The sequence below is a fragment of the Zootoca vivipara genome, chromosome 11 (assembly GCF_963506605.1).
Source record: "Zootoca vivipara chromosome 11, rZooViv1.1, whole genome shotgun sequence".
Classification (NCBI taxonomy): domain Eukaryota; kingdom Metazoa; phylum Chordata; class Lepidosauria; order Squamata; family Lacertidae; genus Zootoca; species Zootoca vivipara.
This window is the reverse complement of record NC_083286.1, coordinates 15,077,621-15,105,567: the sequence shown is the minus strand read 5'-3', so window position 1 is coordinate 15,105,567 and position 27,947 is coordinate 15,077,621. Positions and strand designations below refer to the sequence as shown.

At 42.1% G+C, this 27,947-nt stretch overlaps 1 protein-coding gene across 1 annotated transcript in view; it reads left to right on the top strand.

The window, feature by feature from the left end:
• Positions 1-27,947, top strand: part of MEGF10 (multiple EGF like domains 10) — a 112,999-nt gene that overhangs the window by 73,759 nt on the left and 11,293 nt on the right. The window contains exons 12-18 of the mRNA XM_035099947.2: positions 1,437-1,600; positions 2,941-3,043; positions 12,505-12,651; positions 18,814-18,948; positions 19,274-19,402; positions 25,706-25,834; positions 27,633-27,761. Of these exons, the coding sequence (XP_034955838.2) occupies positions 1,437-1,600; positions 2,941-3,043; positions 12,505-12,651; positions 18,814-18,948; positions 19,274-19,402; positions 25,706-25,834; positions 27,633-27,761 (936 nt within the window). The remainder of the gene's footprint in view (positions 1-1,436; positions 1,601-2,940; positions 3,044-12,504; positions 12,652-18,813; positions 18,949-19,273; positions 19,403-25,705; positions 25,835-27,632; positions 27,762-27,947) is intronic.

Sequence of the window (27,947 nt, the reverse complement as noted above, 5' to 3'; positions counted from 1 at the left end):
ATGTTGAATTTGTTTTGTATTTGTTTTGTATTGTTTCTTTTTTTAAAAAAGTGAATAAATAAAGCTATTTAAAAAAATATTCTGCAGTACTGAGGAGTTGAGTCAATCAAACAGAGCAGTAACACATGATTTTCAAATAATTTTGGGGGATGCTAGCATCATCTCAGAAAGGACCTAAATGTCCTACATAATAAATAAGCAAATGGAAAGAGCTATAAGATAACAATTGTAAGCACCCCTTGACTATAGGAATGCATTTTTATTTATTGTGTTAAGTGCACAGTGGCCTGCGTCAACAAAATGCCTTTCCTAAACAGCTATATGCAGCTAGGGATTCTGGTCATGAGACAAATTCATCACAGAACATGTGTTTTGAATAACATATTGATTAGATTCAGCAGAGTTATTTTTATTCCCCTTGCTGTAAATGAAGTATAAAATTAGGAATCCTGCTGTGTCACTATTGATTACACAGAATTGCATTTATTCTTAATTTTAACTAGAAGGGGCATCTCCACCACATTTCCTATGCTTTTATGGACCAAAATGTTCACAAGTATCAGCTTAAAATTGTTCTTGGACATCTCAGATTCTTGTTAAGGAAGGCTCCTTTCCCTTCAGCTCTTATATATTTGTATCTTGCTCTCACATACAATATTTAGGGAAAGGTAGTGATAATCCCTACTGGGTAATTTGTAACATCTATCCCAAGACAAATGGTTTGTTTGTTTTAAAAAAGCTATGTGTTATGCTAAAATTCTTAGTCAAAACTGTATCTTCTCATCAGAAGTCTATCTGGTCCTCAGGACTCTCCCTAAACTGGCCGGATCCTGCCATGTTACTGCATAGTGACCTTGCCAGCAGTTCACTTTTGATAGTAGCAAAGCTCAGCTCCTATCCATGTCCATTTGGCATCTTAATGTTCCTAAAATGTAACCCCCCCCCCAAAAAAAAAGCTGGATAGGTGTGTGGGTGTCTGATTTCACATGACTAGAAAGTAACCTATTGTACAAAGTCACATTTATTGCCCTGTCTGCTTTTGCCTCTCAGACCTGCAGTCCCCAGACAGTTGTCCTTAAGGGAATTTGGCCCTCCCTTATCTATAGGTCAGAACATTGTATCACAGGTAAATTAAAGTGGTGGGAGACCACCATGGATAGGAGCTCAGCTTGGCTCTGATTCAGTTGTGGCACTGCTGCCCACCACCCACTAAAATCCCACCCAGGATGTTGGTGTTGGTGCCACTGCAAAGATAGCAGAATATAAGAAGAAGAAGAAAAGACAGTTGTGGTCATCTTTCAGACAGGGAGCCCATTGATTGCACGACACTAAGCATCCCCTAAAATCTGACATTGATTGTTGGAAGAAATAGGCAGGAAGAATTTGAAAATTAGAACTCTTTACTGAAAAGAGCTGTTTTGTTTTCATTGTGGTAGGTTGGCATGGAGTTGACTGCTCTATAAACTGTCCTAGTGGGACGTGGGGTCTTGGCTGCAATTTAACATGCCAGTGCCTTAACGGAGGGGCATGCAATACTCTGGATGGAACTTGTACCTGTGCTCCAGGATGGAGAGGAGAAAAATGTGAATACCCTTGCCAGGTAATTAAACACTGAAAGGTGGGGTTTGTGATTTTCAATATTCATAGAAATGTTTAAACTGCTCTGCTTAATTTAAGATGTTACACTGTTTAAAGGGGTGTGTGGAGTGCTAGGGGAGGGGTAATACCTCTGGTGAGGGACATGATGTCTTCCTTCTGGGGTAGTTTTGTCTACCTTTGGTCCCCACCCTGCACTCTGCTCTCACCCGTGGTTCCTAAAAGCTGTCAGCATGCAACAGAGGCCACACCCTGGGAAACAGCTTTGACTGGCCGGCTAAACCAGGTGTGGGTAGCCGATGGGTCTTAAACTCTCAGTGAGTTAAGGATTTCCCCTGCCTACAAAGAACAGGCTCCGGCAGATTGAGTGGACGAGACCAATAGTAGATCCAATGGTCAAGAAGGTGGTTTTCCGCTTGTGCTGTAGAGGAGGGGCAGGTGGGGGTCATCAACCTGGAAAGGTAGCCCATCTAGAAGAAGGAAAAGTCTGATCCTGAACCGAAAACTGCCTTGTGGGATATCTTCAGGTAAACAAGGAGTAAACACTACACAAATCCGGAGTGGAGTCCCTAAAATGGTCAAATGGCGCCTGGTATGCTCCCTTCTGGCTCCTCCTGCAGTCAAACTGGTGACAAACGTATTGCTCTGCTTTCCTTTAGACCACATCAGTAAGGCCAAGAGTGGGGTCTGGTTGTCTTGACAGCCCAGGACCTCCATACACACTCCATCTAGTGTGGGCGAACTGGTTGCACTCCCCTAAGTCCACCTCTGAATTATGGCTGTACTTAACGACAGTTAATCTTTGGTGGCAATGATAAACCTGTAGCTAGATAATCCAGTCAAAATCTCACACCTCTTTTCATTTCTTTTCATCTGGCCATGGTGTTAGTGTGCATTTGTATGAATGAGAGAGCAATTGGATCTAGACCCCATGCTGTTTCCCCTGATCAAAATCCCCCCTTCCAACCTGCTTTAAGGCCTGTTAGGGAAAAACATAAGAACATAGGAAGCTCCCTTATGCTGAGGCAGACCATTGCTCCATCTAGCTCAGTAATGTCAGTGCTGACTAGCACCGTCTCTCTGTGGTTTCAGACAGTGGACATTCCCAACCCTACCTGGAGCGTCTGAGGCTGAGGATTGAGCCTTAGACCTTCTGCATCCAAAGCAATTGCTCTGTCACTGAGTGATGTCCTTTCCCTGTACAAAAATATGGAAATCAGCCAGAAATTGTTTTTTATCCCATCAACCAGAGCCCAGAAATTCGAAGCTCTAAACCACTTGCATACCAATCCCATCTAAAATTTACTGTTTACATTCAGCATTCTTTTGTCTTTTTTTTGACAGGATGGCACATATGGGTTGGACTGTTCAGAGCGCTGTGACTGCAGCCATGCAGATGGCTGTCATCCCACTACTGGCTATTGTCGCTGCCTCCCAGGATGGTCAGGTACATTTGAAATGAGTGGGGCAATAGTACAGCAGCATCCAAAGTATGGTAGGGTTTTACCATTGTTCTCTAAATCAGGGACGGGGAACCTTTGGCCCTCCAGGTGTTGCTGAATGGCATCTCCCAGCATCCCTGTCCATTGACCATGTTTGCTGGGGCTGATGGGAGTTGTAGTCTAGAGCATCTGGAGGACCAAAGGTTACCTAACCATGCTGTAAATGGATAAGATCTAGATCAGTTTATTCAATGGACAACAACTATTGCCTGCACATAACAAGCATAAGAACCAAATGATACAAAATGTTGGAAATGGTTTGAAAGCAGCATACGTAACCAGGACAGTTATATTTTGGGGGAAATTGAGTCACGGGTCCCCAATCCAAAATAGGTTTCCCATCTTGATCAGGGGCTCACGCCAGTTTTTTAAAATGAAAAATTGCCACCTCCCTGTTTGCCCCCAAAGTAAAACAGTATCTTGGGGGCAAAATGAAACCAGGAGGCAGTGACTTTCAGCACAAAAGTGGTGCTTTCTCTCTCCTTTGCCTCTTTCAAGCAAGGTAGCTGCAAGGCAGACTGCATCTGCTGAGTGCCTGGATAGGCGATCACCTGGGTATTCTATGTATGCCACTCTTGAGTTACATGAGGAAAGAAAACCATGATATAAATGTACTAAATATGTACTGAATGTTACGGGAAGATCACTTCCTGGTGAGTTGGTGGCTGGCACTCACTGTTTCCCTCTACAGCAGTGGTGGGGCTATTATAATGGTCCACTCCTAGAGGTTGATGGAATCTGATGGGAGTCTCTGAGACCCGTCAGTGAGTTTTCCCTTGGCATGGTTCCTGAGCCATGAGACAGTTTAGTGGTGAGAACTGATGAGCAAGGCAGGACCAAAGAAGAAGCCAGGAATCAGGACCAAAGAACAATCGGGAATACTGGAAGACACCACGGCTCAGGAGGACCTACTTACCTAAGCAAGACTCAACTAGAAAAGGAAGTCCTTTATACTCCTTCTTGCCCACTGCCCAGAAAAATCCAGTGGTAACTTTGGATGGGCATAGTCAGCCCAGAAGGGTTTTCACTAAGAAGACTGCTGGCTGCAGTTCACTGGCTCTTGACATGGGACATCCATTCAGCTCCCTGGTTTACCAAGAACTTACGGGCAATTAAGTAGATAGGAATATGGCTTGAATGCAAGTGATGGAAAATGTGGTGTGAACCTACCTGGTTCACAGGGAACCTACCTGGACCCTGTGGCTAACACCCCAGAGGACAGGATCACACTTCAGAATGACCTTAACAGATTAGACAACTGGGCCAAAGCAAACAAGATGAATTTTAACAAGGAGAAATGTAAAGTACTACACTTGGGCAAAAAAAATGAAAGGCACAAATACAGGATGGGAGACACCTGGCTTGAGAGCAGTACATGTGAAAAGGATCTAGGAGTTTTGGTTGACCACAAACTTGACATGAGTCAGCAGTGTGATGCAGCAGCTAAAAAAGCCAATGCAATTCTGGGCTGCATCAATAGGAGTATAGCATCTAGATCAAGGGAAGTAATAGTACCACTGTATTCTGCTCTGGTCAGACCTCACCTGGAGTATTGTGTCCAGTTCTGGGCACCACAGTTCAAGAAGGATACTGATAAGCTGGAACGTGTCCAGAAGAGGGCAACCAAAATGGTCAAAGGCCTGGAAACGATGCCTTATGAGGAACGGCTTAGGGAGCTGGGTATGTTTAGCCTGGAGAAGAGAAGGTTAAGGGGTGATATGATAACCATGTTCAAATATATAAAAGGATGTCATATAAAGGAGGGAGAAAGGTTGTTTTCTGCTGCTCCAGAGAAGCGGACACGGAGCAACGGATTCAAACTACAAGAAAGAAAAATCCACCTAAACATTAGGAAGAACTTCCTGACAGTAAGAGCTGTTCGGCAGTGGAATTTGCTGCCAAGGAGTGTGGTGGAGTGCCAAGGAGTGTGGTGGAATTTGCTGCCAAGGAGTGACCTCCTTTGGAGGTCTTTAAGCAGAGGCTTGACAGCCATCTGTCAGGAATGCTTTGATGGTGTTTCCTGCTTGGCAGGGGGTTGGACTGGATGGCCCTTGTGGTCTCTTCCAACTCTATGATTCTATGATTCTATGATCCTATCATCCTCTGAAGCCCTTCTTTGTGTTCACGAGAGGTCCAGAGGGTGGCAACATGAGAATGGGCCTCCTCTGCAGTGGCTCCCCATCTGTGGAATGCTCTCCCCAGGGAAGTTCACCTGGTGCCTTCATTATACACCTTCTAGGTGCTAGGCAGAAACCTTCCTCTTTAACCAGGCTTTTAGCTAATTGATATCTGATGCCCTTCTACATGTGTTGTGGGAGGGAGGATTATTGGATTGCTTCTGTTTTTATCTTTAGGATGCATTTTTGTGGTTTTTATATTGTAATTTTATGCTGTGAACCACCCTTAGTATAGGGCGGTATGCAAATTTTAATAATACAGTATCTCATCTTTGAATCTCTTTGGTCCTAGTCATATGCTCTAAATTGGATGAGGAACACATGGCCCTCCAGATGTTGTTGCGCTACAGCTTCCATAATCCCTTACCACTGCTGGCTGGGACTTTGGTAAAGGATGACGAGAACTGAAGTCAACAACAATTGGAAAGCCACAAGTTCCCCATCTCTGTCCTGACCCCCTACACCAGACTGGCTCTCATGAAGCCGGTGTGGATTTGAGGGTTGGGCTTTTATGTCCCCATTGAGCAATTCCACCTCTTCTGAAAGCAGCCACGTCGATGTCATGCTTCAAAGTATGTCTGTAAGATCAGCAAATCTGGACTCTGTTTGACAAGGATTTTCCATTAAACCATTATGAAAAGCACAGGTTTTTGTGGAAAGAGTTGAAGCATTTTACAGGTCATGGCACATGGTTTTTTGCTGTGCTGTGACATTTTGTGGAAAATGTCAGGGCTTGTTGATAACTTTGGTGCAAGAGCACTTAAAAACCTATGTTAGGTCTCCAGTTATGAAGTTTTACTAGTGTACTATGAGGCACTATAAACACTGCTAGCATAGCAGACTGTAATACTGATTTATGGATTAGTCCTGTCTGTTTTAAGGCAGCAAATAGGACTGTGGACTCACAGCACTGTTTTGCATTCCTGATTGAGAGATCTGATAAAAGCATGTGCCTTTACAGCCAGTGCTGAAGTAGATACAATCTAACCGATTGCAAACACTTCATTTGAGGTCCTCTTGAGGGAAATGGAACAATGTATCTCATACTTCTTTTCTATGCATTTGCCAGCGATATAAAAATGTGAAGCAAAGGAATTGCAGTTTGTGGCATTAATACAGCCTCTGAAATGATACGTGTTCTAAAATTAGCAACATGTAGATCTCTGACAAAAGCAAAACACACATTTTTTGTGAGTTTGTGCCTTTGTTTTGTTTTCAGTCGACACCATTCTTTCACCAGCTCTATTTAGGCCTCTCCCTCCAAACCATTCCATGCTTTCCTTGTGGCAATTCCACTGAGTTTTTCTTTCTCTTGAATTATCCTTTTCGGCTGCCTCAGCTCCTTGCTTAAGTACACACTCACACTGCACTCTGGGTTTTTTTAAAAAATGTGCCTGCGTTGTTCTGCTTGAAAATACTCTCCTGAAGTTTTTTCTCTGAAGGATGCACCTGTGTTCCCTTGAGTGCCTGCCCTTACTTTAATAGGAAAATAGCTTTAAGGAGTTAGAAGAGGTGTTGGAACTTTTTGTAAAAGATTTTCTGAGACCTCAAACCAAGCATATTGACCTCAATAACTCTTATCTGGAAAACCAAGCGTTCTGTAGCACCTCAAAACTAATGGATTTATTATGGCAGAAGACTTATGAAGTTGATTTCAACACATGCATTTATATATTTTCTTACTCTTTATAATCTGCCTTTCTTCCATCATGAAGTCTAAGGCAATATACATATGTTTCCTAGGCAATTGCCCAAACCAAGACAGGCTTAGCTCCAGCAAAAAAGATGGCCTCAGACCATGCACTGAGTTCTACAGGACTTCCTTCCTTCCTTCCTTCCTTCCTTCCTTCCTTCCTTCCTCTGAAACAGATGAACATGGCTACACCTTTGGCATAGCTGCCAAGTTTTCCCTTTTCTCACAAGGAAGCCTATTCAGCATAAGGGAATTTCCCTTAAAATAAGGGATAACTTGGCAGCTATGACCTTTGGATGTGTTAATCAGGAGTTAGAGCACTATGAAACAGTTCCTGTGGGCATATAGCAGAAAATACCACATATCGCTGACAATAAACGTATTCTGGGGATAAATTAATGGGGGTAACTATAGTTTTCAGTGTAGGACTTACTTTGCTTGCTGTATTAGCATCCTCATACCTAGTGTTGCTTGAAAATTCTAAAAAACAAAAAAATTGTGAAAATCAGTGCAGTTTTGAAATGTACAGTCCACAGTTTTGATTCAAAATAGCATCCAGTTGTATCCAAACATAGATGACAAATCTACTCCTTGATCCCAAGAACCACCATGCAAAATTTGGTTATGGAATCATAAGAGTTGTCAAAATGCATAGTGAACAAACAGCTTTTCAAAATATGTAGTGGAAATCAGGGGTGCCAACTTGAATGGAATATTTGGGGGGGGGGTAGGTCAGCCCTGCCCACAGAATCAATCAAAGGACACGGCACATGCACACCATTTGAATGGCAATGCCCATCAACTTTTGGAGGGGCAGCCCCCTCAAATATTTTATTGGGGGAGTCGGCCCCTAAGGACCTCAGCCCCTAGGAGCTAGCCCCTATGGTGGAAATGTTGGTTTTGAAGAGACCTTTATTGTGGCTTTTCAATATGAGAAATTTATCCTGGTATTCAATCTACTAGCTGTCGGTGTGAACTAGTTACTGGGTTTGCAACAGCAATGGGGGTGTGGAGAGTTAAGTCCCAGTGTTGGGATAGGTTCTCCTTTGGGGTCAGTGTTGGCGGCCTGGATCTTATATTCCACTGCCTCAGTGCAGTACATCACACTGTTGCATTACTAAAAGTATTTCACAACAGGATCCTATACTTGCCTGCTCATAAGTCAACCCCATTGAGTTCAATGACACTTCCTTCCTTGTAGGTGTGTGTATAATTGAACTCTTAATATATACAACATTATAACAACATAGATGTTACCACTCAAAGGATTATTTACTTCTTTCACGCAATTACAGATGCTGCAGGAATGCTAATTTAGATGTGAAACACTTGGCATAGTCCTTTGAGCATTAAATGCATGAGGATTTCTTCAGAGGATTTCTTCAGAGCTGCTTAGCTGAAGTTTATCATGACCATTTAGCTATTGCCTAGCAACTTGCAAAGGCCGTCAAAGAGTTCTTTGTCCATTATCCTGGCAAAAACTTTTTCTTACCAATCTGCTTATCAAGAATGAAATTTGCGTACCAACTTATTCATAATTCTTTTGTTTCATAAGGCACATTTTAAACGTTCAGAGTTTCCTGGATACATTATTCATATTGATTTTAGTTAAAATTGTGTCGGAAGACTTGCATGCAAATTACCCACGCAGCTCTGTTGTCTGCAGTCTTAAATCATTCAAAAAAATAAGGCAGAGCTGTTTGCTGACATTTGTTATTCAAAATCTGAGCATGCACAAGTCTGCTGCAGATACAAATTCTCTTAGAAATTTTCTGTGTGAGCTATACAGAGATAAAATAAATATAATAGATTAATATTTATGGACAAGAACCTAAACTCATGAGAAAAAATCAGGTTAGCTCTATATGTGCATATACACACACAGGTTTACTCTCAGTCGGACTGATAAGCTGTGACAGCCAACACCTACATTATACATTTAAAACACATTTCTACCCCTTTCACAGTCATGGCTTTCGCCAAAGAATCCTGAGAACTGTAGTTCAACCCTCATAGAGCTACAGTTCCCAGCACCCTTAACAGACTTAAATTCCCAGGATTCTTTGAGGAAAGTGATGTGCTTCAAATGTGCTTTAAGTGTATTGTGTAAATGTGAGTGAGCCTTAGACACTTGTATGTGTGGCCACAAGGAGTTAATAAGATTTCATTTCTGTTTGTAACTAACGACAGTTGTAATGTTTGAACTTGTCTTAAGTTGGCTTACGAAGGCACAGCAGCTTCCATTGGTAATTTATGAAGCTTGCTTGTTTATATATTTCTCTAATGGCAACACAAAAATAGCAATCAAATACTTTGTTATATACAGTGGAACCTCAGTTTTCGAGCGTCTCAGAAGCTGAATGATTCAGAACCTGAATGCTGAAAACCCGGAAGTGAACGCTTCCGTTTTCAAGCACACCTTGGAAGTCGAACGGCTTCTGAGGCGCTTTTCTCCATTGAAGTTGCCTACTGCCTATTGAGCTTCAGTTGTCGAACATTTCAGAAGTCAAACAGTCTTCCGGAACAGCTTATGTTCGACAACTGAGGTTCCACTGTACTCCAATCTGTGTCACAGAGTATGTACATTGCTTCAACTGGTCTTTCAATATTGCATTTTCTGCATATTTACATATGACTTCTGCAATCTTTGAGCATCCAAACTTAGCTTAGATAAGCCCTCCAGAATTAATTCTGAGAATTAAGGGGCTTCAGCTCCCCAGGGTTAGAATTACTTGAAAAGAAAGAAAGGGCAGCCAGTCTTCATGAAAGGTATCCAGATACACAAGGATCAAATCATTCATTTCTTAATAGTGGCCTGTGTGGAAATTTCATATTACAGTACTGTAAAAATAAGGATTTTGCAGTAAGATGATGGCAGTTAGCACTGGCTGATGAACTCACACAGTTATGTAGGCTTATTATGGCAGGGGCACTTTTTAAGCTTACTTGCTTCTGCAAACAATAGTTAAAATAAACCACAGTTTAGGGTTTGGATGTAACACAAAACTGTGATTAATAAAAATGGAAACATAGATGTCCATACTTCTCATGGTTGTGCCCGAAGGTGAAGAGGGGGGGGGGTGTAAAAGCTGTTCAGAATTACATGCAAATGCAGCCATGAACTTCAACTTCAGATGAAATTGGGCTGAGCGTGTATGTCTGATAATGTTTAAACATGTGTCCTTTAAACAATTTTAATTAAAATTCATTAAAATATGCCACATTGACCACCCAGAACTCTTTCAATTCACCTTTCTAATGTGCATTGGAGAAGTCAGATGGAAACCAGTAAAAAGGCAAGTGGGGGCTATATACTAGTTTTTCTTTACTAGGTTCTATTGGAACCAGATTTTTTGCTCAGCCGTTTTCACTTGTCTCCTCCGAGCATATGCACATGAATTCCTACATCTGAGCCTGTATTTTAGAACTTTGCAGCATGTTCATGTTTTTTACAGGTGCTGTGTTCATGCAGCTTTCAGTGGCATATATGGGGCCTCAGTATTTTTCTCTTAGGAATCTCATTCAGATGCAAATCTAGGTGCCTCTGTTTAGGTTACAAGTTGAAAAAGGTTGTTCTAAGCTGTTGAAAAATAAGGTACTTTGTGTCTTGATTCAGAAAACTCCGTTAGCTAGGCAGACAAAAATCAGCTTGTAAAATGCTGATAGCATAACGAGTCTTCTGTGTCTTGGCAATCAGTTCAAATTCCATTCAAATTTGCGCATTCACTCAGGAAAAGTAGTCCCTTTATGGTTGTTCAGCATCCTGTGCAAAATTAGTTGTTGAGTTCTTGTCAAATTTCAGTGTGACGCATTTTCCACTACAGTTGCCTCTGTGGCAGCTTCTCTGACAGCCTTAAGTCGGCATCAGGGTCAAAGTTGCAAAGGTTTTGACCTTCATTCACCTTTTTTCCATCGAACAGGAAATATTTCTCAGACAGGACTCATCCCCTATAGAGCAAGTGGGTGGGACTGCTTATTGTACAAGCAGCCACAGTAATGAATTGTCTTGCAGTCTTTCCCAGTTCTTCTGCAAACTGTGCAAAATAATTACTCTGGGGTGATTGAAATAAAGCGTCCTGTGCAAAAACCGGGAAGGGGGGGGGTCTGTTTTCCTGAGTTACAGTACTTGTTTAAGAAGTCTAATAGCAAGTGGAGCTGAAGCACATTTTTCATGAAATACTTACAAAGCTAGTCATTCTTCTGGATTTAGCCCCCTTTTTCTTTAGCCGAATGATTCATTCAGTCGCTGTACGCTAATAATAAGTCAATTGATAATAGAAAGCACTGTAGACACAATAAGGTCTGAGAGCTGCAGTGGCTGCCGACTGGCATTTGACATGCAAGGAGACTTCTGAGAAGTAATAAAAAACAAAGAAATCAAGGGAGCTCGTTTTACTAACTGTAAAAGAGGGGCGAAAAGACCTATGGTTCCTATGAGCCATTGTTGTGTTACTGTGGATCCAGAATTGGCCTCCACAGCCACTCACTGCTCAGACCGTTTTCATGGAAGACAATCTTACTCAGCTACGAGTGGTCACCAAAGAAGAAGAATATGTGCTGGAGATCTGCCCATGTTGTATAAACTTTTGCAAAAAGCAACGAGGCAAAAAATTGAATGGCCAATGTCCCTAGCATTGCTAGCATTTTGAATCTGTCTTGTACTTCACTTATTTCAGTTGGGCAGGAAACCTAGCAGTAATCAGTTTACCACTAATTTAGTCATTGCTTTTTTCTGGGGGACGCAGGGGTACACATACCCCTAAACATTTTGGGAATCTTTGTACTTTTGTCCATTTACTGTTTTTATTTTTCCCAATTTGAACTATAAAATGGTGATTTTCTTGAGTCAAAATGAGAGTACCCCAATCATTTTTTTATAGAAAAAAGCACTGAATTTAGTACATAAATGGGTTTCTTCAGTAGCTGTTGCCTTGCAGATTTTCCTCATTCAAAACACAAAATGCCATTCCTGCATTAATTGCATTTAATAATAATAATAATCCGTGTGAATACACACACACACACACACACACATTCATACACACACACTTATATACACAAAATATCTGTTTAAATGTGTATCTTACCTAATATATGTATTTCTAAATATATCGGGTCGTATCCAACACAGTGCGAGCGGTGTTCCTCTAGTGACACTCTTCTCTCCCCTCACATAGTCCAAATCAGCTGTAGAGGATCCCCCCCAACCCTTCAGAGCAGCTTTGGGGGCACACAAGGGGCTGCAGGAGAGAGAAGAGGAAAGTTCCATTGTATGAGTGGAAGTCTGTTGCACAAGTGGAATGATGGAGTTGCGTACAACATATTTTATCTTAAAAACACACCATTTGAATAGTGTTGTTCTGATATGTTGCATAAGGCACTGCAGAATAAACAATGCCTTTGCACGGTTCTTCCTTGCATCATTTTCATTCTGATAGCTGTGCAGTGTTAGTAGCCTCGTGCTTGTGATACCTTTGATTTGAGAGTTTTCCTCCAGTGCGGTTCGTGACAGCTCTGTCTGCTTGTACGCTTGTAGGCATGCATTGTGACAGTGTATGTAGTGAAGGACACTGGGGTCCAAACTGCTCTCTATCCTGTTACTGCAAAAATGGAGCATCATGTTCGCCAGACGAAGGGATCTGTGAATGCGCACCTGGCTACAGAGGCACCACTTGCCAAAGAAGTAAGCTTCTAAGTCTCTTGTTCTTTTTTTTTTTTTTACTATGGCTATGCTATAACACTGAATGGTAGTATTGTAAACTGCTATTAGTATTGTAAGCTACTGAGGGATGCGTTGCGGGTGGCGCTGTGGTCTAAACCACTGAGTTTCTTGGGATTGCCAATCAGAAGGTGACCAGTTCGAATCTACACAATGGGGTGAGCTTCCGTTGCTCGGTTCCAGCCAACCTAGCAGTTTGAAATCATACCAGCACGAGTTGATAAATAGGTACTGCTGCGGTGGGAAGGTAAACTTCCATTGGAAAATGCATATGGTCACAGAAACTATTGCCTTTGTAAAACGGAGGGGTCAGCAAGTTAGGACTGTTCCAAACATTGTACCACCCACGTAAAATCTACTGGGAGAGAAACCTCTCTTTGATATAAACCCCATGATTTTTTAAATTGTATTTTATTTTTCTGTTGGAAGCCGCCCAGAGTGGCTCAGGAAACCCAGCCAGATGGGCAGGGTATTAATAATAATAATAATAATAATAATATTGTTATGATTATTGTTGTTATTATTATTGTTGTTGTTGTTGTTATTCTGGAGCTATAAATATTTCTAAGCTGTTTGCCATATGGTTCAACCATAGTTCTAGGTAGAATGCTCCTGGCAGCTGCTGAAGCTAGCACAGCGACTTCCTGTACAATTTGGCTGATTCATGAGGAAGTGGTTTTTGGCATCCTTAGCGCAGATCCATAATATTTGGCTTTGTTTTAGTTGGAAGTTTTAGTTTTAGTTGGAAGACAAGTAGGACAGATTGAGACACATTGAGAAACGGTTATTTCTGGAATAAATGTGGAAGAGGGCTAAGGGAAAAACACAACAAATTACATATGCAAATCTTGATTTTTGCCAAGATAATTTACACCAGTGAGGGGAACCTTTGGCCTGCCTGCCAAGTCTCCTCATTTGGCCTGCTAGGCCATTTTGGCAAAGCCATACCCACCTGCCCTACTGATGATAAGGGATACAGATGGCACTATGGTCTAAACCACTGAGCCTCTTGGGCTTGCCCATCAGCAGGTCAGCAGTTTGAATCCCCACGACGGGGTGAGTTCCCGTTGTTCCGTCCCAGCTCCTGCCAACTTAGCAGTTCAAAAGCACACAAGTAGAAGTAAATAAATAGGTACCACTGTAGCGGGAAGGTAAAAGCCGTTTCCACGTGTCTGGTTTCTGTCATGGTGTTCTGTTGCGCCAGAAGCGGTTTAGTCATGCTGGCCACATGACCCGGAAAGCTGCCTGTGAAAAAACACCGGTTCCCTTGGCCTGAAAGCGAGATGAGCGCCGCAACCCAAGAGTCGCCTTTGACTGGACTTAACCACCCAGGGGTCTTTTACCTTTCCTCTGGGTGATGTTAGGTATAGAGAAGGTGAAGACACTGCTTGGGCAAAAGCGGTTTTTCAGGTGCCACCCGTCACCACATGCATAGTACTGTGCAAACACCTTTGCAAAGCACTCGGCGAGCATGGGCAATGAACAGGGCTTACAAAGCTCTGTGCACAGTGCCAGGGGCGTACCCAGGATCAAAACTAGGGGGGGGCAAGGGGCGGGGCCAAGGCGCGGGAGGGGAGGGGCCACAAAGTGGGAATGTGGGCGGGGCTACAGAGCCCAGGTGAAATCAAAATAAACCTGAAGCGACGGCGGCGAAGGGGAGAAAACCAGCGGCCGCCTAGAGGAGAAGAGGGAAGTCTGGGGGTGGGCGGGGGGGGGAGAGAAGGGAACCAGGCTTGGATCGGGGCCTCCGCGGAGGTCTGGAGCAAAGCCCCGGCCTCCGCGAAGCTATCCGAGGCTCCGTTGCTGCAGCGGTCTGGCAGGCGCTGAACGACTCCCGACGTTCGGGAGACCTTTGAGCACAGCCGCGCTGTGCGCATGCGCCCTGCACGGCGGCCGCCGGAGTCCACAGCCGCGCTGTGCGCATGCGCCCCGCTTTGCGCATGCGCAAAGGTCTACCGAACGTCGGGAGCGTCAGCCCTTGCCCCCTCCCACACAGCGCGGCTGTGTGGACTCCGCACGGCTCGGGCACAAGAGACTGCTGCGGGCGCCGAACTCGCGCTCCGCTGGGCTGTCCTCCGCCTCTGCCCACCAGCCCCGCCGGCAGCGCCACTCTTGCCCGCAGCTGCCCGACCGGCCCTGCCTCTAGAGTAGGGCAGCGGCCCCTCCCTGCCCCGTGGTGGGTACGCCCTTGCACAGTGCTCTACCAAAATGACTCACTTGATGTCATTGTGATGTCATGTGATTGACCCCCCACCTACCCCTCTATCAAATGTGACCTGGGATGGGTGGGGCAGATAAGGATGCCCAACTCCTGATTTATATCTTGTCTCCTAATGCTGCAAAAAGTAATGGATGTAAGAATTTCATCAGGCAGAGGGCCTTCTTGGTAGTGGCGCCTGCCCTCCCATCAGATGTCAAGGAAATAAACTGTTATCTGACTTTTCTAAAAGTCATCTAAAGGCAGCCCTGTTTAGGGAAGTTTTTAATGGTTGATGTTTTATCTTGTTTTTAATATTCTGCTAGGAGTGGCCCGAGTGGCTGGGGAGGCCTGGCCAGATGGGTAGTGGGGTGGTGGTCATGAATAATTATCATCGTCATCATCATAATTTTTTAAAGCATTTTATGCTATTTACTGTAAATAGGCACCTGACCATCGTGTGAGAATTGATGTAGCGGTCAAATATGGAGCTGGACTGCATTCACATCTTTGCTGTCCTAACTTGGGAATCCAGATAAAGGAGAGAGACAAAACATGGGGACAGATGTGGTATCATTAAAGGTAGAGGGACCCCTGACCGTTAGGTCCAGTCGCGGACGACTCTGGGGTTGTGGCGCTCATCTCGCTTTACTGGCTGAGAGAGCCAGCGTACAGCTCCCAGGTCATGTGGCCAGCATGACTAAGTTCTGGTGAACCAGAGCAACACACAGAAACGTCGTTTACCTTCCCGCCAGAGTGGTACCTATTTATCTACTTGCACTTTGACGTGCTTTTGAACTGCTAGGTGGGCAGGAGCTGGGACCGAGCAACGGGAGCTCACCCAGTCACGGGGATTCGAACTGCCGACCTTCTGATCGGCAAGCCCTAGGCTCAGTTGTTTAACCCACAGCGCCACCCGCGTCCTTATGGTATCATTTACAGTGGGAGATAAAAGGTGGTATTTCTTCATTAATGTCTGATAAAATTGAGTGGGGGGAGGGAATGAGGAGGATGGGAAGACAACATAAATATTTTAAGATTTTCATCCAGTTTATACCAACAAAATATTTTAAATATGGGGGGTCACGAAGAGTCGGACACGACTAAACGACTAAACAACAACAACAACAATTTAAAAAATTGTTTAAAAAAATTAAAAATTAAAAAAAAAACCACTCCAATAAAAGATGAGAGTAAATGTAAACAAAAAGGCTCATCTAAAACTCAGAAGCTTAATTAACAACGCATTGAATGATCTGGGACAGTGTTTCTCAACCAGTGTGCCTCCAGATGTTTTGGGACTACAACTCCCATCATTCCTGACCACTGGTCTTGCTAGCTAGGGATGGTGGGAGTTGTAGTCCCAAAACATCTGGAGGCACACTGGTTGAGAAACACTGATCTGGGAGACTCAGGTTAAACTGCCCAGTTGCATGAAGACCATCAAGCATTGCTCCCACATAACCCCCCCCCCCTTTGAAATGAATTGAAGCTACAGACATCCTTGATGGATTGTTTCCATGGCTAGCAGCAGTTCTCACCATCTATAATGGCTCTAAAGTTAATTGTTTAGCTAATATAAAGACACTGATGTAATGATGTTGAATCATCACCATAATAATGCAAAGCAGTGACTCTCCCCATTACATTACCGAAATGACTATTTAAAAGAATCAGGCTTTTCAAGACCAGTTTGGGGTATAAGGAGAAGAAGGAAAATAATAGGAGTGGCCCACTACTTTATTGAAAAGACATGAGGGTCTCTGGACTCCCTTTTTGATCAGGCAACCTGTTTCAAGCATGCCCTTGGGCGGGCATGCTGACTTCTAAATGACTTCAAATTATTTAAAGGCAAAAGTTAGCTTTGTAAATGTTAATTGCTGCTTAACAACAGGCACTTAACTTGAAGCATTGCTTAATATACTAATTTGCCAGTGAAAGAAATTCCAGGAGAAGCTGAAGGAGTAAAGAGAGAAATTCTCCCCAACAGCTTCTTTCTTCCTCTAGCAATCCAAATGGTGATGTATCTGTGAAGAAGAAGAAGGGGCTAGTGTATTTGGCATAAAAATGAATTGAACTGCTTTGGGTTTTTTTTTTAAGTCCTGAGTTGAAAAAAAGCAAGCAGCAGTGTTTAGTTGTCTGCACTTTGATTGCCCTTGAGTTGGAAACAGAACTTTAAACTTGTGTTCCATCAGGAACTGCCAGGTTACAGTGATTCAGCCCTGTGCAGCTGGAGAGGAAAAATATTACACTAATGATAATCATAACAAATAATAACATAAATATTCAGTATTATATAATGTTGTTGTTGTTGTTGTTTGCATGTGCCATATTCATCATAATCATTAACAACAATTGTCTGCCTCCCCACCAGAAAAAAGACATGAGGCAGTTAAAGATATGCCATAGCTTTATTATTAACAAATCTGCAACGAGATAATAATAATAGTAATCATATTATTATTATTATTATTATTATTATTATTATTATTATTAATACCCTGCCCATCTGGCTGGGTTTCCCCAGCCACTCTGGCGGCTCCCAACAGAATATTAAAAACACGATAAAACATCAATCATTAAAAACTTTCCTAAACAGGGCTGCCTTCAGATGTCTTCTAAAAGTCAGATAGTTGTTTATTTCCTTGACATCTGATGGGAGGGTGTTCCACAGAGTGGGCGCCACTACCGAGAAGGCCCTCTGCCTGGTTCCCTGTAACCTCACTTCTTGCAGTGAGGGAGCTGCCAGAAGGCCCTTGGAGCTGGACCTCAGTGTCTAGGCTGAATGGTGGGGGTGGAGACGCTCCTTCAGGTATGAAATTCAGTGCATAAATTCAGCACATAAATACAGGCAGTACGACTGGAAACAGTAGGCATCAACTGCTCCCCAGCCCCTACCAAGGGCAAAGCGACCTGGCTCAGGTCATATGCTGAGCTGTGCCCTTCTTCACCTGCTGTGAAAGAGGAGCTAAGGGGGCACCGCAGTAACCCCCATCCCTGTTGCTTGGCATTCTGTGTCCACAGAACCTAAAAACGACCTTCCCCTTGCATCTTTACCTTGAGCTGGCCAATAGTGAGATTAATTTGGGGGGCCATCTCTCATCTTGCCAATTCCTCAAAGTTCTTGCAATTAAATTTAGCAAGCCTATTATTTCCTGACCATACTTGCGGCAAGCCATGACTAATAGGTAGAGGACCGCTGGACAGTTAAGTCCAGTCAAAGGCGAGTATGGGGTTGCGGTGCTCATCTTGCTTTTTAGGCCAGGGGAGCTGGCGTTTTTCCACAGGCAGCTTTCCGGGTCATGTGGCCAGCATGACTAAACCGCTTCTGGCACAACAGAACACTGTGACAGAAACCAGAGTGCATGGAAACGCTGTTTGTTTTCCTGCTGCAGCGGTACCTATTTATCTACTTGCACTGGCATGCTTCCAAACTGCTAGGTTGGGAGGAGCTGGGACAGAGCAACGCGAGCTCACCCCTTCGTGGGGATTCAAACCTCTGACCTTCCGAATGGCAAACCCAAGAGACTCAGTGGTTTAGACCACAGCGCCACCCACGTCCCCCATGACCAATACCATTCTGCCAAAACACGTAGACTACAGTTCAGGGAGTGATGGTATAATCATTACATTGAAATATTAATAGCAGCAGCAGTTGTTGTTGTTGTTATAGATATGTCATTATTCATCAGCATCAACAGCAATAATTGTTTTAGATTAACCGCAACGCATACTCAGTTGTTCTTCTAAACTGTTATTAAAGTAATAGATTTGATAACGTGTCACTGGGGCGATTGCGTTTATGAAGCAGGTGACCTGCATAAATCAGATACTCTCAAATGTTTTCAAGACTTCACCAGTGAACTGATAGATTTGGCTTTGTTATGTACCAACGTAAGGTAAATATGATAACGTATTTCTACTTTCAGTTTGCTCTCCCGGATTTTATGGTCATCGCTGTAGCCAGGCCTGCCCCCAGTGTGTTCACAGCAGTGGCCCATGTCACCATGTGACTGGTTTGTGTGACTGTCTACCTGGTTTCACAGGAGCTCTCTGCAATGAAGGTACAAATCACAATTCTTATCGTAAACTGCTTTGAGATGCTTTTACAATCAAGCCGTACATGATTTTCAAGAAATAAATAAATACACTGTACTGTAATACCACACTGAGTAGAATAGTGTTTTCTCCTTTTTTCCTGTTTACAGACAAAGTTATATTTTTCAGACAGTAGCTTTGTATTTTTTAAAAAATCTTACTGTGTATAGAGCCCATTCTGAAGCGAAATAGAACTATTGGAAAATAAAATTTGATTATCATTGGTCTAAATGGTCTAAATGAGCTGTAAGAGTGCAGAATATTCATGAGTTCTATGGTTTCTTTTTACAGTCTGCCCCAGTGGCAGATTTGGGAAGAATTGTGCAGGAATTTGCACGTGCACCAACAATGGAACCTGCAATCCAATTGACAGATCTTGCCAATGTTATCCTGGCTGGATTGGTAGTGACTGTTCTCAGCGTAAGTACAAATATTTTATTTATTTTTAGGGTTTTGGGGGATTAATATAACGTTTAGTTTTGTTTATTTCCACCCCTCAAAATTGCCATGTGTAAACTGCTAATAGATCTCACCCTTTTGTATCACTTCCTATCACAGACTCTATCCATAGAGTATTGAATGCCCGCCCCCAAGCATTAATGGCATTTTATGCATAGAACAAAAATACTGTGTGACAAATATATATAGCACATGCTTTTCAGGAATTGAATCCACTTCATGTCATCTGGTGCACCAATTGTTACCATCAATTGTCATATTTCTCTATATGCATATGTATTGGGGTAGGAGAGAGTATACATATCCTCATGAAATGAAAGTGGTTCAGTCTATGACATTTCTTTGTAAATGTTAATCGCATACAAGGGAAATAGGGTGACTGTTCTAAACAGCTCAGCAATAGGCAATCTTCCTAACTTCTTTGTGCTATTTTATGAACTGGAATGGAAGAAGAAACCACCAGCTTGACGTGAGACGTACACAGATAAGGCAGGGCTGCTATATGTCTGGAATTTCCTGGACATAGCCAGGATTTGGCAGTTGGTAACGGTGTCCGGGCTGAAGTTGTATAGCAACCCATCTGGATGTATGTTGGACATATGTTGGAAGTGCAGATTTTGGTGAATTTCCTTAACGAAAGCTCAAAAACTTGAAGAAGAAGAAGAAGAAGGAGAAGGAGAAGGAGAAGAGATCTTGCAAAATAATCTCAACAACTTTGGGCAAAACTAAAAAACGTTGCCCCAAAACAACTTTTGCATCCAGATTTCCACTTTGACATATGGCAACTAGATAAGGTCAAATTTACAGATGAAGTGTGGTTTAGCAGTTGTAGACTGGAGTGTCTTTTGAAGTTCCTTTGTTGAGGAATGGTGACTTTCAGGCCATCTGCAGGGTGCAGAAAGACATTATTGGTATTACTTATGGGAGAAGCATATGCTTTACAGCCAGTTCCATGTGTTTATGTTTAATAGAAGGTGATGCCATATTGGAAGATGAACAGGTAAGTGAACTCCTGACAAGGCAGTTATTAGGTACCGTAATAGTTTTTTCTTAGCAGATATGGGTACTGAATTGGTATCCAGGTTTCTAGCTGTGCATCTTTGGTAGCTATCCCACTGTTGCTGATCAACAGCTATTTTAAATTAGGGTTCTGTCTGCGATGAGTGGAAGCCCTTTTGTCCAAGGCTTTTAAGCAGCAGGTATAGTTATCCAAAACAGGCCATTGGATGATAAGTTGGAATGGTTTTAGTTGAGAGTTGTAGGTGCAAACAGGTGATCTGCCCATTTTACGCCTTGTTTTGTCATACTGTAAATTATTCCTGAGAACCGGTTTGATGTCAGCCTATCTCCCCCACCCCCGCTCCCCACTTTAATAGCTGAGTAGAATATCTGATGTAAATCCTTCAGGCTTGAGTCACTGCCAAAGAACTGGAGGAAAGTCTGTTATATGGTAGCACTTCGCTGTCTACAATGGACTGTATGGTGTTGTGTGGTTGGGTATATGCAGGTTTGTTTGTAGCGATCAGTGGGTTCCTATTATGAGGTGGTGCTCATAAATCCATTGCCTATTTTTTTAAAAAATGAACCTGATGCATTGACTAGTCCATTCTCAGGTGAGCAGTGGGATAGAAGCTACTAAAGTCCTGGTGGAATTTTAAAGGGCCTCTGGGTCAGGGACCCAGGTGGCACTGTGGGTTAATCCACAGAGTCTAGGGCTTGCTGATCAGAAGGTCGGCGGTTCGAATCCCTGCAACGGGGTGAGCTCCCGTTGCTTGGTCCCAGCTCCTGCCCACCTAGCAGTTCGAAAGCACATCAAAGTGCAAGTAGATAATAGGGACCGCTCCGGCGGGAAGATAAACGGCATTTCTGTGTGTTGCTCTGGTTCGCCAGAAGCAGCTTTGTCATGCTGGCCACATGACCCGGAAGCTGTCTGTGGACAAACGCCGGCTCCCTCGGCCTATAGAGCGAGATGAGCGCCGCATTCCCAGAGTCGGACACGACTGGACCTGATGGTCAGGGGCCCCTTTACCTTTACCTGTGATGGATCCAGCTGATGAAGGTGTCATGAGTATATCTCAGATGGAGGAAAACACTGTTTGTGTCATATTCTGGCATTCCACCTTTGTTTCTATTCTGGTTCATAAATTCTGGTTTAAATGAAACCAGCCTTAAGTAGAAGAAGAATCTTTATTTGTATCAGCCACTAGCCATCATAATAAAATAAAATGTACAGAAGATAGAGGTAAAAGCTTAACTATAGAAAATACATTTTGGGGGTTTACATCAATAATCAAATAGTAGATCTTATTCTAATTCCCCCCGCTGAAAAACTTGCAGTTTTTGCTTTCACCTGATCATCTTGATCTGCTAAAAGAAAGGACACAGTAGCAATGGTTGAGCGACCCAGCATGGGCAATAATAGAAGGGTAATAACCTCACTCCTCAAATCTTTATAAAGAGTGCAAGCCAGAAGCACATGAGCCACTGATTCCATAACTGCCATCTCCACAGCGACTGTTTTACAGTGGGATTTTTTGAAATCGACCCTCAAGTGCAGCCGAAGACAGTATATTCAATCTTGCGAAAGTGAAAGCTTGTCTGTTTTTTGGAATTGTTAAAATTTGCAAATAGGGTGCCAACAGGTCAAAAGGACTAGGTGGCAAATAATCATACCATGGACAAAATTTCCTTATTGTGGCCAGATTATTCTGTCGCTCAATATCATATAGGAATTGTTCAGTTAAATTATTTGCTTTACTGGAGAAGCCCAGTGTTAATAACTGTTGTGCTGATAAACCAGAAAAGTAAAGTTTTTGGTTGACAATTTTAGTTCAAGCGTTCTCATGACAGTCTTGCAATACTAAGGGTAGTAGACCAGTGGGGTTTAAATTTAGGCGCAGCCAATAATTAAATGTCATATGCCAAATCTGTAATTCAACAGGGGGGTGGTTAGCCTGAAGCATTTGGAACGCAGGATGGAACAGGGAAAAAATGCCTTAGGAATTTAGATTGAACAGCTTCAGTAGATCCCAGGTGAGTGCCTGTCCAAATCTGAGCTCCACAGAATAACTGTGCTAGGGGTTTAGCTTCAAACACTTCAAGTGCTGATGGTATGTGATTGCCACCTTTTGTATGGAAAAGCGTCTCAGAATTTTGACAGAGCTCTGTACAAGACCTATGAAAAGTCGATAGGGACTTCCTACTGAGTTTTAATTAAGATTGCATGAATCAATAACCAATGGAATTCAGTACTGGGTGTTGCAGAACCAGCTACAAGGGCTTGAGAGTATGCAGTTTTTCAGCAGAGGTTTTATTAGCAATGTGTAAGAACTAAGATTGCAGAAAAGCTATCTTGTTGTCAAGATGGTGCTACTCCTTTGAACATGCCTCATTGGTTCATATCACTCATGACTTGTCTAGCAGATTAACTGGCTATATCTTACTGCTTTGCAACATCTGGTCTATTTATAAGACTTGAAATGTGATGGTTTTAAAAATTACTTTTTCTCCCTGCATATCACCGATTCTGACAATTCTCTTTCATGTTATATTTTAGATGTTATAAATATATAGAATCATTTCCCATTTCTCTGTTTTTGGGACAAGTACTAACTTGTTTTACCAAAATGTTTTTGTTAATTATTTTAATATTTATTCCCATAAATTAATGTTTTACATTTGCCTCTTGGGCAAATTTTAATTCAAAGACTATCAGATTTTTGTGTCTCTGTAGTTTCATCAGTACATTTCATTGCTGGATACTGGATTTTCTTTCATTATTTTCTCATAATGGGCAGTTAATATAGGGCAATAGAAGAAAAAGATGCCAGTAGAATGAAATGGAATCTTTACCATGACTGACCTTTAGACAAGGAAAAGGGGAGTTTTATTTAGTTTTAGTTCTTATACTAAAAGGCTTACAGAAAGTAATGGTCCTATTAGCTTAAAGTGACTTCAGTGTGACCTCTACGAAGACTTCTTAAAGTTTTCTGTGTATGTGACTTAACAGTTCTTACTTGTTGAACTGTTCACCAGCTTTTGCCCATAGAAGAATTAGAACCAAATTGACAAATTATTTATTATTATTTTTTCCAGTTATAATTTAAAAAAATGGGCCTGAGAGCCATGGGCACTCGCCCACCCCAAATGACACACAAGCAAACCATATTTGCTGTAAATAACTCTGAATTAGTCCTTAGATCTGTACAAATCAAAGCTGAATGTGCACAATGGTTGTTTATTAACTTGTTTACTGCCCTCTCACGAAATATCAGGGTGGTGTTGTACAGCTATGTAGCAACTCATTAACAACAGTACAGTTGTCTTGATTGTTCTATAAATAAAAAGCTATGACATGGAAAGACTTATTGATTGGTGAACTGATGAAAACAAAAATTAATCCCCAGGCAAAGAACTGTGATCCTAACCTCATTAGTGGCTTCCAATGAAGGCTGTTATTCACATTGATAATGTGTTTTGCTGGTGTGTTTCAGTGGATCTGAAGGTTCAGATAACCACTATGGTATATTGTTCATAATTAATATTTCCTGGTCATAAACAGGTAAACATTTTAACAGTACCCAGCCAATAACAGTAATGCTCAGCCAATAAAATGGGGTGCAGAGGGGAGAGAGAGAGAGAGGTTGGCATCAAACTGGTACCTAGGAATAATTTACAGTGTGACAACACAAGAAGAAAAATTGCCAGATTACCAGTTGTCACATACTGCTCCCAAATAAAACCATTCCAATGTATTATCCAAAAGCCTATCTTGGGTGGCGCTGTGGTCTAAACCACTGAGCCGCTTGGGCTTGCCAATCAGAAGGTCGGCGGTTCGAATCCGCATGATGAGTTAAGTTCCCATTGCTCTGTCCCAGCTCCTGCCAACCTAGCAGTTCGAAAGCACGCCAGTGCAAGTAGATAAATAGGTACCGCTCCAGCGGGAAGGTAAACAGCATTTCCATGTGCTCTGGCTTCTGTCATGATGTCCCGTTGCGCCAGAAGCAGTTTAGTCATGCTGGCCACATGACCTAGAAAGCTGCCTGTAGACAAATGTCGGCTCCTAAATGCCTTAAAGCAAGATGAATGCCACAAACCCCATAGTCACCTTTGACTGGACTTAACCTCCAGGGGTCCTTTTCCTTTACCTTTTACCTTGGGTAATAATACTTCTTGATTACAAGACAGAAGGGCTCTTATTGCTTGCAGACAGAGCTCCAGTTTAAAATAACTATTGATAAGCAACAATGGCTACCTAATAAATATCCAGACCTAGAGATCTGGATGCCAATTCTGTATCCATATCTGCTTAGGCAGATCACAGGACCTACCGTAGTAAATGTCTTGCCATTCTGTCAGGAGCTTCATTTTTCCAATATGGCATATAGAGATGACATGTGTATGTGTGTTTATATTTATGAGAGAGAGAGAGTTTATTTATATAAAAACTATAACTGCAACCCTTGCAGGAAAACCATGGTATCTTCATTTGAGGTTTGGCAGGATCCTATCCTTAGAAGGGATTGCCTTGCATGCACATTTCATCCAATTCTGCCCCAAAATTAAGAAGTTGTTGATGTTTCATTTTCCAGAAAAACTTTAAAATGTGTTTGTTCATCTCAAAAAAGGCTTGGGACCCATTTGCCTGTAATTTAGCAGGTTTTATTCACTGTGCAGTAGTTCACATGCCTGCAAATATTACCCGCTTCTGTCAAAAGGAAAAATAGTTACAGCCATTTTTGAATTTCCCAGTAGTGAAAGGCAAAAGAAGCTATCTCTAATGGATCCCAAATGGAAGCAGGCAGTCTACAAACCAGCTTGGACTGAAGTGGGCTTTTTTCAGTAGCATCAGACGAGGGCCCAGAGAAAATTTTGTGGTTGTTGCACACCTTAGTGTATAAAGCTGTACCAGTTGTAGTTTATTCACTATGACATTTTGGGGCTTAAACAGAAAAAAAGGAGGGAATGTTTCTGCTTTTTACTTGTTTTCCCTGCTCCATAATTTGTACACACGCAATTAGATAAATACTGTTTTGTAGACTAGAAAATTAGCCTTACACTGCAGCAGGGTTAAATATAGTCATTGTTTAAATGTATATATTGTGCTCCTGTTCAACCGAGAAATCACATTTGTAAATTATGCTCTGATTTACAATTATAAGGTGAATAATATTCACAAACACCTGGGCTAAGCAGCTGTCCTATAGAGCAGTGTTATTGTTTCGCCAAATAAGACTAACCAGGGTGTTTTTTTTATTGTTTCAGCTTGTCCTCCTTCCCATTGGGGCCCAAATTGTATCCATACCTGCAACTGCCATAATGGAGCTCGCTGCAGTGCTTATGATGGGGAGTGTAAATGTACACCAGGATGGACTGGTCTCTACTGCACCCAAAGTGAGTTTCCTAATATTTATCTATGTAGCGGAGTGTTAGAGTTTGTTAGTAGTGCTGAAAGTATAATTTGGCTAAGAGCCAGAAGAACATGGTAATTGTTACACTACAAGTGAGATCAAAATCCTGCTAATGTTTCCATCTGCTTACAGTGGTCTCCTAAATAACTTATAAATTTCCCCTATTCTTTTATAAAGTTATTGTTCACTTGATTTCTGAGTTTTCCAGTCAGTTTTGCCATCTCAGCATAGTCCATCAGCTTGCTTTGCCACTCCTCTCTGATAGGGACTTTGTCCTCTTTCCATCTCTGGGCTAGTAACATCTGAGCTGCTGTTGTTCCATACATAAAGAGTCTTTTCTGTTCCTTTGGGATGCCGGTACCTGTAATTCTTAATAGAAAAGCTTCTGGTTTCTTAACAAAGGTTATTTTAAGCATTTTTTAAAATTTCATTATATATCATCTCCCAGAAAGCTTTTTGTTACCCTACAAGTCCACCACATATGATAAAAGGTACCTTCTTTTTCTTTACATTTCCAGCAGGTATTTGTTCTTGTCCTATACGTACCGTATTTGCCAACTTGGTAGGAGTCAATTACGGTACCACCAGTACATCAACTTTCTTTATGTTTTAAATTACAGTTGTGATTTTAAAAGTAGTCATTCTACTGCTCTGCCTTTTTCGTCAATCACTTTGAAGGTTTTTTCTGCAATCAAGCAGTATATAAGTTTAAATAAATGGAAATCACATTGCACCATTGAGAAGGAAGATTGTTTTGCCTGTCAGCATATTTTTCCAAAGAATCTTGGCCGCTGAGTACCCTTCACCCACACTTATAATAATGGCATGCCTTCACTTTTGAAGCACACAAACTCAATAATGCTGGGAAGAAGCCCATGTATTTATTGCAGAGCCATATGGTTGCTCTGTGCTGCTTGAACCATCAGTGCTCGGGATTTTTTTGCTTGCTGATTTTGAATGACGATCTCTTTATGTGTAATTAGGGATGGGGGGAAATTCACTTGGGCAACAATTTGAAGCAAACTGACCTAATTTGCCTAATTGTATGCGGGCAGGAATGTTGCTGTCAGTCAGACTATGCACTTCTCCAGATTTTGCAATGCGGTTTCAGTTCTAAAGAAATGAAAATAAATATGCTTTTTAGCGGATAAATATGTACAAAAATGTATATTTTAGGAGATATACAAAGTGCATATTTTAGGAAAAGATGAATATAATCTAAATGCAATTCTTTGTGCATTTCTGTAATTTTTAAAAGTCCACCAAATAACAATAACAGTGGGACAGAACAAACCGGCACAAAATAGAAATTGGCTGAGCCTAGCATCTCTATGAATAATAAGTCTTCAGATTGAAATGGAATATTCGTGTGGGATCCCCTGCTCAGTCTGTAAGATATATGTCCAAAGACTGGCATTACTGAAGAGTCGTCCCTTTCTCTTCTTTCTTGAAATACCACTGGCATTGCATTGAAAGTCTAAGGAAGTAGTAAGAATCACAGCACTGTATTATGTATACTTACCTGGGGCTAAGCACCTTTAAACTCAGTGGGCCTTGCTTCCCACTGAATTTGCACTGTAAATCCCACTACTTTCGAAGTAATGTGACCGATATTATTCACACAATCACTTTCAGGCTTCATAACTTGTTTGGCAAATGAATTGGGAAGTATAAATTCTGTGTGTCAGTTACGTTAACATTCGATATGTTATTAAAAAGCCACAAAGCTAGTTTTAAGTATAGGGTGTTCTATTTTTTCTCTCTCTCCCTTTCTCCTACAGGATGTCCTTTGGGGTTTTATGGAAAGGACTGTGCATTAATCTGCCAGTGTCAGAATGGAGCCGACTGTGATCACATCTCAGGGCAGTGTACATGTCGCACAGGATTCATGGGGAAACACTGTGAACAGAGTATGTTGGCAACAAGGTCCTTGCATATAGTAAAGGGAAAATGCATAAGTGGATTAGATCTTACAAAGCTGTTTTTCATACTCAAGACAAAGCCAAGACTGTGAAAATTCCATATTGACAGCTAGTGGAGGTTTTCTGTAAGACACATCCTTAGTATAGGCTTGCAACTCGGTGTTACGCATATTG